Source organism: Aphidius gifuensis, linkage group LG4 (assembly GCF_014905175.1).
Source record: "Aphidius gifuensis isolate YNYX2018 linkage group LG4, ASM1490517v1, whole genome shotgun sequence".
NCBI classification, from domain to species: domain Eukaryota; kingdom Metazoa; phylum Arthropoda; class Insecta; order Hymenoptera; family Braconidae; genus Aphidius; species Aphidius gifuensis.
This window is the reverse complement of record NC_057791.1, coordinates 20,733,177-20,750,248: the sequence shown is the minus strand read 5'-3', so window position 1 is coordinate 20,750,248 and position 17,072 is coordinate 20,733,177. Positions and strand designations below refer to the sequence as shown.

The 17,072-nt window shown below is 26.7% G+C and overlaps 1 protein-coding gene across 4 annotated transcripts in view; it reads right to left on the bottom strand.

Annotated features, from left to right (window-relative positions):
• The window catches only part of LOC122855575 (teneurin-a), a 222,660-nt gene that overhangs the window by 96,660 nt on the left and 108,928 nt on the right, over nucleotides 1-17,072 (bottom strand). For all 4 annotated transcript variants that reach the window (XM_044157052.1, XM_044157054.1, XM_044157055.1 and 1 more), the window contains one exon: nucleotides 3,484-3,562. In XM_044157052.1, the coding sequence (XP_044012987.1) occupies nucleotides 3,484-3,562 (79 nt within the window). The remainder of the gene's footprint in view (nucleotides 1-3,483; nucleotides 3,563-17,072) is intronic.

Genomic DNA, 17,072 nt, shown 5'->3' with positions numbered 1-17,072 from the left:
TAATTTTTTATTATTTTAATTTAATATTTGATTATTCAATTTATCAATATAACTTAAAGTATATATTGCTTGGTATATTGGAAAAAAAAAAAAAACTTTATAAACCTTAATCACAATCAACAACAACAACGACCTTTTTATTTATTTATTTTATTTTTTGTATCTCGTTGAAAAGTTGTTAGAAGATCGATCAGTCACGGAATTCATCCAGACATTTACCGATAGAAATAATGCCTCGAGTGTTGAGATAAAAGCAAAATAATTTTCTCTCTTTGTGGGTTTATGAGAATAAATCCTTTTTTTTCTTCATACAGCACGTTTCAATGAAACAATTATTATTTTTATTTATTTTTTTTCGTTATAAACACACAGACACTTTAATAACATCATGATCCTATCTTTGTTATTTATAAATCTCATATTTTTATCAGTTAAAAAAATAAAAGGTATATATAATTTTCACTTTTGTTTTAATTTAAAATGACGATGAATTTTGATAAATGCGGTTGTCGAAAAGTTTCAACGATTTCTACCATCTGGATACACATCTTTTATACCCAGGATATCCCTTTTTTTTTCCTCATTTTATATGAGTTTTGGCCTAGTTTTATATACACACACAAGTCGTTGACTTATTTTGCATTCCATCTGTAACCTCTTGACTTGTATGCCTGACAACTGAAAATTTTTAACTGTTTACTTTTTCATTTTTATTTTCATTATATATTTTTTCCTCGTTATTATTTCAACAGATATCAATTTCTTTGAAACTATATATAATTAAAGTTTTTGTTATTTTAAATAACAAAATATCATAAAGAAATAATTATGTCAAGATTGAAATAAATTTTAATTTACTTTTAGTATATTTGTTTTTCTTTTATGTGTGTTTTTTTTTATTTATTTTCAAGTTAAAAGCATGATTGAAAAAGTCGTTGAATTGCAGTGGTTAATGTAATGTGACGTAAAACACTTAAGTTTGTAGAAAATAAAAGTATTGGTTTTAATTTTTGTTGGTTATTTATTTTGAGGCTCACTTTGTCTAGCTTAGTATGGAATATTAGCACGCCAGATTTCAAGCAACATCTTGTAAAATGAAATGGATCATAATGTTACTTCACGTAATCACAGTCATTCATCTAGATTTGAATTTGAGATTGTAGATAGTTTGTTAGTTTAACCACTAAACATATATATTATTAAAAATATTTAATTTTATTATTTTTTATCATTTTAATTCTTTTGTATTTTATAAATTGATATTAAATTTTCATTGACATTTATTTATCAATTGATTAATCTGTCAATTAAATAAATAATTTATTTATTTATTTTTATATAAATTACTCGAATAATTATTGTGAACCTTTGACAAATTCTTTGTCGCATAGTGTTTAATTTTTCATAATTATTAATTATAACAATTTATTTATTGAAAAAAAAAATAGAAAAAATACTAGTATAATTTTGTAAAATCAATATAAATTCAATCGCTACTATTGTTGTTACGTGCCATCATGACATTAATTTAAAAAATTTAATTAAAAATACTATAACGTTCTTTGATCATGGTAAAAATAATATTTTTTTTATTCCAACGAGAATGGTATTATACAATAAACTTCTCAAGACACCCTTTCAAGTCTGGAAAAATTGTCGAGGGGCCACGAGCTGTTGTCTTGTGTTTACGCTAATGGTATTAACTTGGTGCAATATATATTTTACAAAATATCCATATATATATAAAGCCCTGTATTCATTTCTAACCAGCCGTTTTACATTAAACACTAGTTTACGTCACGCAGTCGCCACCATGCCGGGTATTGTTTCTAACCGTCTATTATTTTTTTAACTGGATCCCGTAGTCGTGTCGACTTAATCGACCTCAGGGGTGACTCATCGAGAAAGTTCAATTTTATGTGAATTGGGGATGGGTTTTAATGAGGTATATTCCTGTGAACAAAAGTATTTTTGTTTTTTTTTTTTTTTATAATTGGAACTTTTTTTTAATTTAAAATTAATATGTTTTATAGTTTATTTATAGGAAATTTATATTTGAATTTCTTTTTTTTTTTATATTTTACATGTAAATTTTTAGCCATTTACTTTCATGAAATTGTAATTGACAATTTCATTATAGTAAATTCATTAAATCAGCTGATTCAACAAAATTTATCAAGTTTGATAATAAAATTTTGTTAAATTTTCTATTTTAATTTTTAAATAAAAAAAAAAGTATTGTTCAATCAATTTTGTACAATATTTATTTATGGAAATTAAAATAATATATGTAAAATGAATTTTAATTTTTTAAATGATACAGTTTTATTTTCAAAATGATTTAAAAATTTTTGTAATTCAACTTGAGATTTGAGTTTATAATTGTAACATTACGTGTTAAACTCATATTTGAGGGTGCATTAAACACGATACACATTGTTAATAATTGTGCGTGTTAAATAATCAACATTAGTATATGTTTTGAAATTTTTTTGTTGCAATATCATGTTACAATCACGTTATTATTGAATTTAAAATTATATATTTAAAGAAAAAGAAATTTTTTTTAATATTCGTTCATCACGTATGCCCACGTATGCACATACAAAATTTAAATGTATTTCTATTGTTGAAATATTCTATTGTCAACACATAAAATCATTGACACATCAGCCAATTTTTTCTTATCACGTATTGTTGATGCAGTTGCGAGCAATCTTTGATTAATCGATTGATAAAATACATGTATAAAAAATATATATCAATAAATGCGCAAAGTAAAAATAAAGAAAATTTTCTGGCGCATTGATGGGTTCACGGTCGAAATAAATTTATATACATTATCTATTTTTCTTTGTGTGTTCGTCTTGAAGAAAATACGAGACTACAGTAGCATTCTCGTGAAAACGAAGTAAACCAATATAAGTGTAAGACCTTGGGGGTTTAAAGTGTCGCCTATATAAAACTAGAGCGGGGTTAAACTTTTCGACAAAGTTCGTCTTGCACATCTTCCATACACACTTTGTGCTTTAGCCTGTAGGAACAAAAAAAAAAAATATATAAAAATATAAAATAATAAAGAAAAAGAAAAAAAAAAAAAGGAAAAAAAAGTTATATGTATAGATATATATAGGAAGGTGGATAATAAGTTGGCTTGGTGTGCTAACGGCCATCCTAATTCGGTAGGATTCAAAACGGTTTACAACCAGGGCTGAACGAAAAAAAGTAACGCGTGCAGTCATGATGCCCAACATTGTACGAATAAAACTTTTCAAACCAAAAAGCTTTTTCAAGCTTTATTCACATAGTCTTACCTGGTCGTATATTATACGCAGGACGGATTTAACAAAACAAAGAAAAAACTAAAGAGATATAAAAAAATACATTTTAAATGATTAATGATAGTTTTTTTTTTTTTTTTATCGAGAAAAATATAACCAAGTACCAAGTACTAAGGATGAAAAAAAATTGTAGTAATTTTACCTTGTTACTGTTGGCGTTGATGTAACTCCTGGTGATCGAGCTGAATAATTTCTTGGGCTTCCTGATGACATCAAAAAGTCTGAAACATAAATATTTAAAAATAATTTAATTATGATTTTTTTTTTTTTAATAATTTGTTTGAGCATTTAAATTGTTGATGATAAAAGATAAAAAATTCAACAGCTCATGAATTTTTAAAGTATCTAGGAACACATATTCAGCAAATTCATAATTTATTTAGACTAAGTATTTATCTTAAAAGTTTACTGTTGATTATAGATTGTGCACGTAAAATAGCATAGGCCCGATTTAATTTAGCTTTTGGCTATAAAATACGCAAGTACTCAAATGTGCCATGAAATTGTGTATACAGTCAATCGTACATATATTCAGCAGTTTGATCACACATACGCTAATTGTAATTAATTTTACAAAATTACTTGCAATTATCAAATAATTTCCAAATATATATCTACAAATAAATCCCCAATTGATAAAAATAAATAGAATAAAAAAAAGCAGCTCTACATGTAATCAAAAAAATAAATATGTAATAAAAAAACAGTCAATAGCTATTTAAAACAAAAAAGAAAAAAAAAAAATGTCAATAGATATAATTATCGTTGACAAAAATAAAAAGCGATAAAAAAAAATTCATTTAAATTATTCAAACGTTAAACAAAAAGATAAATGAAAAAAAAAAAAAAAAAACAATTGAGTACACTATGGAAATTTGTTTTTTACACCCAACATCAGCTTCAAAGAGTCACTTTATGCTGAAAATTGCAAATGTGCTTTCGTTTTTTTTTATTTTATTTTTAAAAACTTTGCAACAGTCAATTCTACGCTTACCCTGTTCATTTTTGTTGAACGCGTGGTCTCTATATGTTAAAATAAAACATATATATATTTTTATCGAAAACGTAACCTCCTCGTTTTACAAGGTTTTTGAAGTAACTAGCCTTTTAAAGTTCGTCCTGTGTTCAGTGACTGTAGCTATTGAAAAACTTCAATGCTTATCTGTGTATCCACAATGCAGCTATGTGTTATCATGAATAATACATTTTTCATTGACAAAAAAAACAACAGCTGAATTTTAAAATTTAACAAAAAAAAAAAAAATACTTCTGATTTTCTAAATTTAATACAACACTGAATAAAAGTAATTATCATTATGTAAATTTTTCATATAATTTTATATTTAATTAATTAATTTAAATATAAAAGTCATGTTAGTTTTTTTATATCTGTGGTTTATTTGATAAAAAAAATAATTAATCGTAAGATGAAGCTAATTATACAGTCAAGTAATTGGATGATGCTTAAATTTAAGTAGTTTAGGTAATCGGACCTTTAAGGTGAAAAGATAATTAAGTTTATCATCTACTCAACATACGAGAGAGAAATAGAGCCCTTGATACAAAATCTGAAGTTGTTACCAACAATGGTCACTTGAGTGTATATATAAAAAGGGTATATAGTATTATGATTCGTAAGAAAATTTTCAACTACTGTTTTAATTTAGTTTATATTGTTCTACAATATAACAAGCCAAATTTTATTATAACAAGAATTTTATTGTTTCAAAACTATTCTTCTATATATATTGATGGAAAAAATAAAAAAAATAAAAAAATTTTTAGAAGCTTATATCTCGATTGTTCAGCATTTGGCTGTCAGTTTGAAATTCGTTGTAGCAAACTGCTACTTTTTTTCTTATCCTCGTCTTGTCGTTCACTGCATTCATCCAACGTCAAGAAAAACCGACTTTATTGCAAAACCCTTAACTCTCATACTCTGATATAGACATTGACTTTATTCCTTGTCATGAATATCTAAGTTAGTAAATATAGTTCTTCAAATAATAATAATAATAATAATAACACTTTTTTTTTTTATTTATCTTGAATGTATACACGAGAAATATGTTGAAAGAAAAAATCTTAAAAACTAAAAACATATCAAAAAGTTTTGTATTTAAATAGTCAATTTTATTATATCCAATTTTTCAATAAACATAATATCGTTGGTATATAATTTATTTGTCTTTTAGTCCATCAGTCAATTTTTTTTTTTTTTTTAAAACTATACTTGAATTGATACATTAACTCTAGGATATATGCTGGTTAATTCAAAGTCTGTCAGTTGTGTATACATGCAGCTGTAATTTTTACTAGTATGGCAAAGTTTGATTAATGATGATGGAACAACGGTTATACCTAATAGATACGTTATATGATCGTTGGTTCAGTCAAGAGAGTAAAAGAGAAAAATTGGGGGTTCTGCAAGACAAAATATAGATATATATACACTTAGTTTCCGAGTGGCTATATGTTTTTTTTTTATTTTTCGATATTTTGCTTAGAGGGGGTTGATACTTGCGAGGTTGCTAACCCTAGTATATATTTGCTTGATCGAACGTAACCCCCAGATTCGTGACCAGGCATCACGATCAGTGCTCATCTTCAATGCTTGTCCAAAAATTTTTTATTATTATTATTATATTATCGTTAACACTCTTGCCTTAGATTTTCACAAACTCACCCCTTGGTACTTTGATACCCCTCAGTACTTTGTCTTCTGCAAGGGATGATAATTTCCAAACGTTTTGTACAATCTGATATGCTGTGTTTAGTATAGATATATAATTGCACTTTTGTCACGCTATAATTCAACGATTATCATTTTCATATAACAATATTAAAAATATAAAAAAATATAAAATATAATTAATGAATTTATAATAATCAGATAAATATTTGTAATTAATTTTATGAAATAAATTATACTATATTATATTGACGATTAATCATCATCATCACGTTTATTAAAATTATCATAATTTTATAAAATACAAATTGCAATATTAAAATTAAATTTTAACCTTTAATATTTTATATGGAATAATAAATTTAGATATAATTATAAATAATATATACCAATTGTATTTCTAGTAATTTTGCATGTCAAAATATATATAGCAACAAATAATTTACCCTCTGTTGTTTTACTTTTTTATTATTTTTATTATTTTTCATCCACTTTACTCAAACTTCCCTCACATAGCTAAACATAATTGCGGCTTTCACATGATGTGGTCAAAACAGGCCTACCTCAAACAACTCCCACTTTGCTGTTTAGTTATCGATCGTTTAATATAAATTGTATGGTGTCTATTAATGTGATACAATAGTATATATAGACGTTATCGTACACTATTATCGTTCAATAATAATAATATTGAAAAATATTTTTATTACTTTAATTATATGATTGCTTTGATACGGTTTGTGCAATTTTATTTCTTTTTATTCCTTTCATTTTTGTTAAATATTATTTTGAAATTTTTATTTTATGTTGTCTGACCATTTATGATTATTCGTATGAGGGACAGAGACTGAATCAATATTAACTGATGAAGTACTTTGTATCCATGTGTTCTTGTAGTCCTTCTGAGTCTATACACACTTGAGGTTGGCATGATTAAGCTGGTACATATATGTATATGCATAATCAATGTTTATTAGAGAAGCCACAGTCAAAGGACCAAGGTCTTGAATGATGCTTCTCTCTTCTTGGATTTCAGGCAAAAGCCAGTCGCGAATTATACTCTCTTCTTTTGTGTATATACATAATCAAGAAATATTGATTTGTTCATAACTCATATGCTAAATAATATAATAAATAACTAACAAAATACATACGAGATGTAAATTTATTTATCATATATAAATTAGTAAAATTTATTTAGTCTCTAATCTATTATTGATGAATAAATTTTTCGAAATTTAAATCCTATTTTATTATGTATGTAAAAAAAAAAAGGAATATAGTAAAATAAATCGATTGTCTAAATTACAAAATAAATAAAATGAAATTTTTTACACTAGCAAAGTCGAAACGAGTTAATGTTGAATAAAAAATTGACCCAAGTTTAACTATCTTTTCGTTAAAATAGTCTCATTGTCTTCATCAACTGTAACTTTAGAGAATTAGTTTTTGGCTTTCCTCCAGATTACATTAGTATTTTCTATCTTCTTTATTTCTCTTGTTGTTTTGTAGTTTATTTTTCACTTCACATATATATACATTACATAAATATACATACATGCATGTTGTTTATAAATTTTCACTACAATTTAAACTATCAACTTTGAGATAAAGAAGGATTAAAAAAAACAAAACTACATATAACAAAGTAGACATTGATAAGCGTTATGCACTTTAAACATTTTAATATATTTTTTTATCATCATATAAAAATAGCTATATAAGCTGTTATTTATTAAAATTTATTATTTTTTATATTTCTTGAATGAGATGTGAAAAAAAATAGTATTAAAAATAAATAAACCGAGTATGATTGTTGGAAAATTATTTAAAAATATAAAAATACAATTTGCCACTGTATAATTTGTTTTATATTAAAAAAAAAAAAAAAATACAGTGGTCGTAATGAATGTTTCTCTAACTATTAAGATGTATTATCAAATGTGCTATGGCATGCGGTTCTGAAGCTTTCAGCGACTAAAATTTGTGCTTAAAATTGGCACAGCTTCTGATGCACATTGTGCACTCGTGTCACGTAACCTGTTTTATGTAACGCTGAAGCTTTTGTTCACTGTGCGAATCTTATTAACGTGAACAATTTTATATAAAATTGAGTTAAACGTAGGTCTCTTCTTTCTTTTTCATTGCTTCAAGCGTATTTAGTAGTATGCTATACTGTATATATTCAAATGACATTTTAAAATTTAAAAAACAAATATACTCATATATACTTTCGAGGTATTGACAAAAAAATGATTGAAAAAAAAAAAAAAACAATTAAAGAGCAGTATCATGGAAAAAAAAGATTGATTTTCAAGTAATATTTTAAATGAGAAAAAAAAAAAAAAACAAACAAAGCTCTTGTTTTATTTTAAGTATCAAATCGAAATTATTATTAAAAAAAAAAAAAAACGATTTATTAAAAAGTTTGATTATGAAGCACTTTTTTTTTTTATCGTATGTGTCGTTGAAGAGGAATAAAAAATTCCAATACTCGGAATTTTCGGTGATAAATTTTTATCACCAACGCAGATTATATCTTGAAAGTTTGTAATAGTGGGTTGCTTGTATGTACATTTTACAATGTGTCCTATAACATGTCGAATGATAGAATTTTATAAATATAAAGCAACACCATTTGCAACAAGAGATACTAAGAGGTTCAATGGACCGAATGGTATATAAGATTATCCAAACAAAAAAAAAATTATAATAATAATAAAAATACGTAAATTATTTATGGAAGTTTTTTTTTTTCTTCTTTCAATATATAACACAAAAGTATATTTTATTGGATATTTTATTTTTTATCTTTATCGCATTTCAGCTACTTTAAGACTCTTTGTTAGATATGTTAGATTCAGTGGAAAAAATGAAAGTAAAATGTGAGGAAAAGTGCGTTTGTTGTGGTTGTAAAAGAGTTCTAAAATAATACGACGATAGTTTAGGCGCCATAGATATCGTCGAGACAGAGAAATGGGTGATTGTGAGTCGGGGTTATCGTTTGAAGTGTGCAAGATAGAGTAGAAAAAAGTAAATAAATAAATAAATAATAAAAAAAAAAAAAAAAGGAGAAAGTAAAGAATTGAAAGAAGAGCAACGAAAAATAAAGATATAAATTGGAAAAAAGCATCTCGGACGATTTAAACCAAATATATAGTATAGCACTAACTCTCGTTTGTAAAATGATAGCTTTTTTTTTTTTTTTGTTTTTTATTGCTTAAAAATTATAATTAAATTGTACAATGTCAAATTAATGTTCTGATAAAATAATTCATTGTTGAAATTTTTATTTTTCTTTCTGTGTCATTTATTTTACTTGATTATTTTTATATATTTTTTTTCATTTTTCATTATTTTTAATTTTGACTTATTTTAACTGTTTTTTTTCTGCTTGATTTTTCAGGAAACTGATCAGACGAAAGCATATCCTCTTGCACTACTGATAGATATAATGCGAGATGCGATAAGACCACAAAAAAAAAACAACAACAAAAAAAGGTAAGACAAAAATAAAAAATAAAATCACAGAGATCAGTCTGGGTAGATGTATTAAGTCTTTGATCCGCTTTGTTCAATTTTCATTTGATTTTTTCACTCTCATCACCCCCGGGAGTAATTTCCTTCGCTTTACTCAAGCATCATTTTATTTTTTTTTATTTTTTACAATGTTGATGCTCATGAGAATAATAATATCTTATACACAACCAAGTATTTCAAAAGTGATTGTGTTAAATATCCATCAAAAAAAGAAAAAAAAAAAAAACAAATGAGAATGACTTTAGAATTCAAAAATGACAAAATGATGAGTTTAATTTATTTGTAAACTACCAACTTATTCCACTTGAATTAATTCTACTTTAATAAAATTGTATTGGCGACAGCTAATAATTAGAATAATTTTTAAATTTACAAGCCACACTTGGCTTCGTGCAGTCTCGCCATAATGTCTCCCTATTTTTTTTTTTTTTTCCATACATATATTGTATGTATACAATCCTCGAGTGTTACTGTTAATGAGCCCGATAAAGGACGACTGTAACGACGCGACAATACTCAAGGGCTCGACTTATCTTTACCCCCAGGATTGAAGAATGTAAATAAGGCAAAGAGAAAAAAATTTTAACACAAAAAAAATTATAAAAAAAGTATAAACGACTATGCTATAATAATCTGGCATCTTTTTAAATGAGAAATTTTTTTTATTTTTTGCCATTTACCAAGTATAATAATATAAATAATATTTGTTAATATTTAAAATAAAATTTTTAAATAATATTTTCATCAAATACAATGTCGATGATTTTGATTAACCATTGGAAAAAGTAATTACAATCAAACGATCGGTTGATGAGTTACGCATGAATGGTTTTGACGTGAAGGGGCATAAAGAAATAAGAAAGGATTCGCATGTTGAGGGAAGTAACAACCCGTTTCGTAGTCTCTCCTGCGAATTGCATTAATTCCATGAGCGACACGCAACCCCAACCAATAAAGCACTGTAATTGCTGATGGTTCTGTGCCTCGGGGTAAACACAAACCAAGGGAAATATAGTCCAGCAAGTTTTATTCTCATTTCAACGCTATGTATTATATAATTACAGAATATTTTGATTATAAAAATAATTTAACTTTTAAAGTTTTATCAAAATACTTCAATAATCAGTGTACAATTATTTTTTATATATATTAATAAAGATAATTCATAATTGCTCTGCAAGACACAGAGGGCATTGTTTGGATGAATTTAAAATAATGATTGTACTTGATGGCGAGCGAGAAAAAAAAATCAAACCCACAAATTCAAATCTTATTCTCTGGCTCTTTCTAACTGAGAGAGACACAGAGTACAACTTATTCGAGCCACGTGCACTATTCTAATTTGCTTACGCGGTGGCCTGGCTTATACTACAATGTGCTTCACGATGGTCGCATTGGTTAGTGGCTAACAATATATACACCCCCATCCTCACTTGCGCCCCTCATTTTGTTTTACTATTATTATTATTTTCCCCTTTTTTTTTTTTTTTTTAATCTTCATATTCTCACTTGTTTTGTATTTTACTGTGAAATTCAAGTACATATATTACATACGTACGTGATATCAATGACAAACAATCATCATTTGACATGCATTATTCCGAGTCATTGTCAAAATTTTTGATCCGTCACACGCTTTCTTAACAATATACTGTGAAAATAATACAGAATAGGCTTCATTATTACTGTACAATTTCCATCAAGCATATATTTATTTTGATTAATTGCTGACATTGAAATTAAAAGTATTATATAAAAAAAGTCAAGTGCTATACCATTTTTCTAAAGCTCTTTAATTTGTTTTTTGTTTTTTTGTTCTGGCGATTTTTAAAATCATTGAAACTTGTGCTTGGTTGGTTAATGGTTATCGTGAAAATTAACATTAATATATATCAAAACAAAATAATATTTTTGAAATTGCGTCGAATTACAATTTGTTGAAATATTTAAACCTCACGTACAGAGGCAGTTTCAAATATCACAAAGCTACGGTTGGTTCATTAACGGACCTTTGTAAAATGATGATTCGGACGAGTGTCTCATCTGTCTAAACATGTGTTATACGAAACTCTTGGAATGGTTTTATTTTATAGCTCACAGGTATAAGCGAACAAATGAAGAAATAGTCGTTAACGTAATGAGTATGTATTTTATTTAAAAAGAAAAAAAAACCTTTATAATCTACGATTATTATAAAATTTATTTTAAAGTATTAAAGTTTTTTGTTAAAAAGTTGAGTTAACTTTTTTTTTGTTTTCTTTTTATTATATTGGACTTTTTGACGTTAGTCATAGTTGATTTATAATTTTTTATAAATACAAGATAAACTTTTGAAATTGTATTGACACAATTCAACACATATGTTATTCAATTATATTGCAATTGCTTTGATGATTCACATAATTAGAACGTTTGAAACTACAGACAAACGTTTGAACCACATATAGGAATGTTGAACTAGATAATTCTGAATTGTCAATTGTTGTGTTGATCGTAAATTGCAACTATCCTCTAAATAAGACATTACACACAATGCCAATCAATATTATGTTTATTATTATACAGATATATATTTATCATGTCAATAATTGACCACAATATTAATTGCAAATATATAACCTTAAAATTTACCACTAATTGTCAATTTTCTAGTGTTTGGACTATACAATATTCTATAGTATCAAATTAATTTATCAAAAATTGTGTAATTTATTATTTTATATAATAGTTAATTAATAAAAGTAGCAATTTTATAAGCTATGTTATTATGGTCATTAATCATACGGATATCTTGATGAAAAATTCATCACGACGATGTCGATAAAATTACATTGAGTTGAAAAACGAGTGCTTGTAAATATGGTGAATTTCGTTGATCCTGATAACAGGCAAAAAAAAAATATAAAAGAGAAAAAAGTATAATCAAATTTATGCGCATGTCGAGATAGTAGTTGCAAAGTATAACTATGCATTGTAAAGTGGCGCCACATAACAGGCTTTCTATACTTTTGTCTGTCTTTGTTACTCTTATTATAACCACACGACCAATGTTGGAAGAGTATCCTGTTTAGTTGAATCCTCGTCCTTTACCAAACTTTCTGTCGTTTCTGTTTTGGTGCCATCACCACTGCCGTCGCTAGTGCTGCTTCTGTTGCTGCTGGTGCTTTTACTTCTACTTGCTACTACCGCCAACATTATTTGGTGCGGCAATATCGATTGGCCCAGTTGTCCTGCGTTAGAACCCCATAATCGTACCATCACCAATCCAATCGGGTATCCTGTCTCTGTCCACTACTTAACCTCACTAAACCTTCACTTTCAACTTGCACGATAATGTAATAACTTAACTTTACAAAAACATATGCTCACGTTTTTAAAACAAAGATTTTTTTTCTTATTAACTTTTTTATATTTTTTTGTAAATTATATAAAAATATTAATTTAAAAAATCTAAACAAATATTAATTATTATTATTGCATTATCTTTGATATACACTTTAAATATCAAATTACAATAATGAATAAAAGAATTTCTGATTATTTTGGAATTCAAGTATTTTCAAAATAAACTATTATTGTACATATTATCATGCTAAATAGAATTTAATTATAAATATCATAGCACAAGAATTAAATTTCTCGGTTATTCTATACATTTTACAATTCATTATGATAAGAGATATTTTCAAAGTACTAATTGTTGTGAAAACATTAAATTTGAATGTTATTTTGTATATACATATATTGATTGAGTAGATAAAAATAAAATTGGACAGTCTTAATAAAATAATGATTGTTTCAATTATACTTTTGTATATAATGGAGATTATCATTGAGTGTATTATAAAAAAAAAAATAAATATGTTTACTCGTTAGCTTAAATAGATAAGTTTATGTGTCCTGCACCCTCCAATGTCTCGATGACAATTCTATATACAGTGAGCTTGCATACTGTGCGGTAGTGTATCAGTCTAAATGTATAGAGATATGTGGAGTTTCTCTGTGCATTTCGATATTATCATGTTTCTAGGCGCTTTAGGGCAGTGCAAAGTTTCATCAGGGTGTTTTAGTGTGGTCGCTATGGGAACAGTTATATGTATATTGTATATGAACATATATGTAGAGATGATATGGGCACAGTAGTAGAATATAGAAGGAAACTGGGCAAATTCGAGGTGAGGGCGTTAGCGACAAAGGAACTTGGGTATTATTATGTGCTGGATTGAAATGCATGACAATGCGGTGGTCGAGCAGGCGGTATACGCAAAACTCACTCTTGTAGTCACTCGAGAGCACCATCGCGGGACCGACGCGACGCCCGCACAATGCCTTGCTAACAACGTCGGCAATTAATGAATTGTCGAAAATGTATTGCCGCATAGGGAGGGATTTATGCCAGACTGGCTAAAAAAAAAACTGTTGAATAAGAGAGGATTGCTGTATGGTAAAAAGGGAAAAAAAATAGAGCTTGAAATAAAAGAAAAAAAAAATAATTACAATCGATCACTAGAATCGATGCGCGTTGTTAAGAAAACAAGGGGATGTCGTTCAATACGTCTCTCGGGAAAATAGTAGTGAGGCCTCTGTTTTTCTATACTGCATATCACGTGAGAACTTGGTTGATTTGATATCGTCATGGGGATCAAGATAGCTTGCTTTATACTTTGAGCCAAATCATTGAAAGCAATAATAGATAAAAGATCCAACAAATTCGAATGGGATTTAAATGGTCAATATACCGAGAATAATACTTTCTCATTTTTCAAAAAAACATTTACTAAAAACAAATATATATTTTGTTTATTTGAAAAAATAAATTCTTAATCAAAATTTATTAGTCAAAGTATCAAGTTTTTTCTTTAAAAGTGATGAAGAAATTTTTGAAAAATCTTCCATTTTTAGAACAAAGAAAAATTACAAAGTTTCTGTTAAAGATGATAAAATCAGATTTTGAAGTTTCATAAGTGCATCAAAGCTATTTATATGTTTAAAAAAAAAAGTTCTGTTCGTAAATTTTTAAATTTAAAACTCTTGATGACTTTATTGGAAACTACATAGACAAACTTTCAAATGATGTAGTAAAACTCATTTTACAAATTATATTCTGCGGTTGATAAATATAACTGATGATTTCTTGACATTATACATATATAAATGTTAATTTAAAATCACACTGAATAGCATAAAAATAAAGTAGATGCTTTCAAAATTATAATATTTAATGTCGCATTAATATTAAGATTGACATAAAATATTTAATCCACATTGATTTTATTACAAAATTATAAAACCATTGAGGTCATATATTTTGTTTTAAATATAAAAATAATGATTCAAGAAATATGAAAGAATAAAAATAACGTGACTGAAATTTTCCTCACTTCAATGAAAAATAGCAAAAGAGATAAATATCTATTAAGAAGCTTAAACTTAAGTCTTTATGAATCTTTGCGATTTTAGTAAAGGGGTTTTTCAGGTAAGATAAGAAATACTCAATTCAACATTGACATTGTACACATTTATCTCACTTTTTAGTATTAAATAATTCTTAGTTTTTCATTTTCAGTAAAGACGCAAGAGTTTCAAGAAAATCCGCGAGGTGCTTTCCATGGCACACTGTTAACTTAGCGTTGTTCTCTCGTGACTTTGGCTTTTTGAGCACCTTGCGATTTCATTAAAACTTCTGACTGATGTACTTTGAATTTTCTTTGTTATTAAGATTTCAAGGAGACAAATAGTTTTAAACGAATAATATTTAAAATTAAGTAACTGTAACCATATTCCAACTTGCCAAAACTAAAATTTTATTTTTCTTCAATAATACTTTTTATCTAATAATGAAAAAAAAAAAAAAAAAAAAACCAACAAACCTATTTTTTTCCAAATCAAATAAATCGACATTATATTGATGAGTAAATGAAAAAAAAAAAAAAAAAAAAAACTAGGTCAATATCCTCAATGATAAATATCTTGGAAGATATAATTTCTTAAAATCAATAAATATAATATAATTTCAAAGTTTTTTTTATAAATAGCAACGGGGAAAAAATAAACGTGATTAAATTTTTCAACAAATTTATATAATTCATTGAATAAAAAATAATCAATGATTCGTAAAGAAAAAAAAAATATATTTTGTAATAATGTTTTTTATAAGAATCGGATATACTCCCGAGGGAAATTCAACCCTATTGACGAGCCTTGTGTGTGCATATATATATACAAGAAGTCTCTTCAAAGTATTACTCAGTGTTCAAATGTATCTGTGTAAAATCTATACTATCTATATAAATACATTAAACACAAACACTTCAACACATAGACCCCTTTAACCGGTGAGTATTTCTCAGCAAGATAATCACGCCACGATAACCTGATATATATTCAAGGGTGATATATTTCGGTCGCAACAATCTTTAAATTATTGTACAACACAGGAAGAATCCCCGTGTCAATCTCAATGCTGTAAATATCCATGTAAATTTGTATATATATATACATGTAAAAACTCATTACTGTTGCTTTACATGCATGACTTGTTTCATCAGTTATATTTTAACATGATAGTCATCATCTCGTGGTCACATGATTTGAAATGATGCGCATTTGGTAGAGAACGTTTGCATTATACCGGAGATATATATTCTGATAGCTATCATCATGATAATATTATTGAGTATAAACCAGGACAATCTTGATACGCTCTTAAAACTTGTTCCAGCTGTTTGCGTTAACTACATTATGCTCTAATGCAAGCTTACTTGACATTAGGGAGCAATGGATGCGTAAAATAAATATATATATAATATGTTTTAGATCTATATTATAATAATTATACGAAAAAATTAAAAATAATACAGGATAAATTATGTATATGGAAAAGCCAAGAGGGTTGTCATCAAATTAAGTTTGCTGAAAAAAATATTAAAAGTTAATACAACATGTGGAACTTGGTATAACGCGAATGTCAGATTTAGTTTGTTTTGCATCAATGAGCTTGAATGATTCATCTGTGTCTTATTTCTGACATATTCTTTTTTTATTTTGAAAACTTATTATAAAAAAAAAAAAAAAAACATTATTCATGACTCTAATCTCAGTTGAATATAATCTTTGATTATATTTTTTTTTTAGTTCATTTATTCATACGTTATTATAATTTAGATAAATATTAAAAAATAAATAAAGTAAAGTTTTATCGAAGGGAAAAATATATGCAAATATCTGCATTGTAGAATGACATTTTCACCCTTAGTACATAACCCCTTGTGGAATCCTACTAGTCTCATATTCACATTTACTGAACGATTCTACACCTATGCACAAAATCAACCCCCACAGGCATCCGGTATTACAATCTATATCGTATCATTCCCCATGTTTTAACTACTGTGCACTTCATTCACTCATTCCAATAATTATTATTGTTATTATTATTGTGTATTGTTGTTGTTTTTTTTTTTTCTATTTTAATCGATACATGCACAGTTTGTGAAACA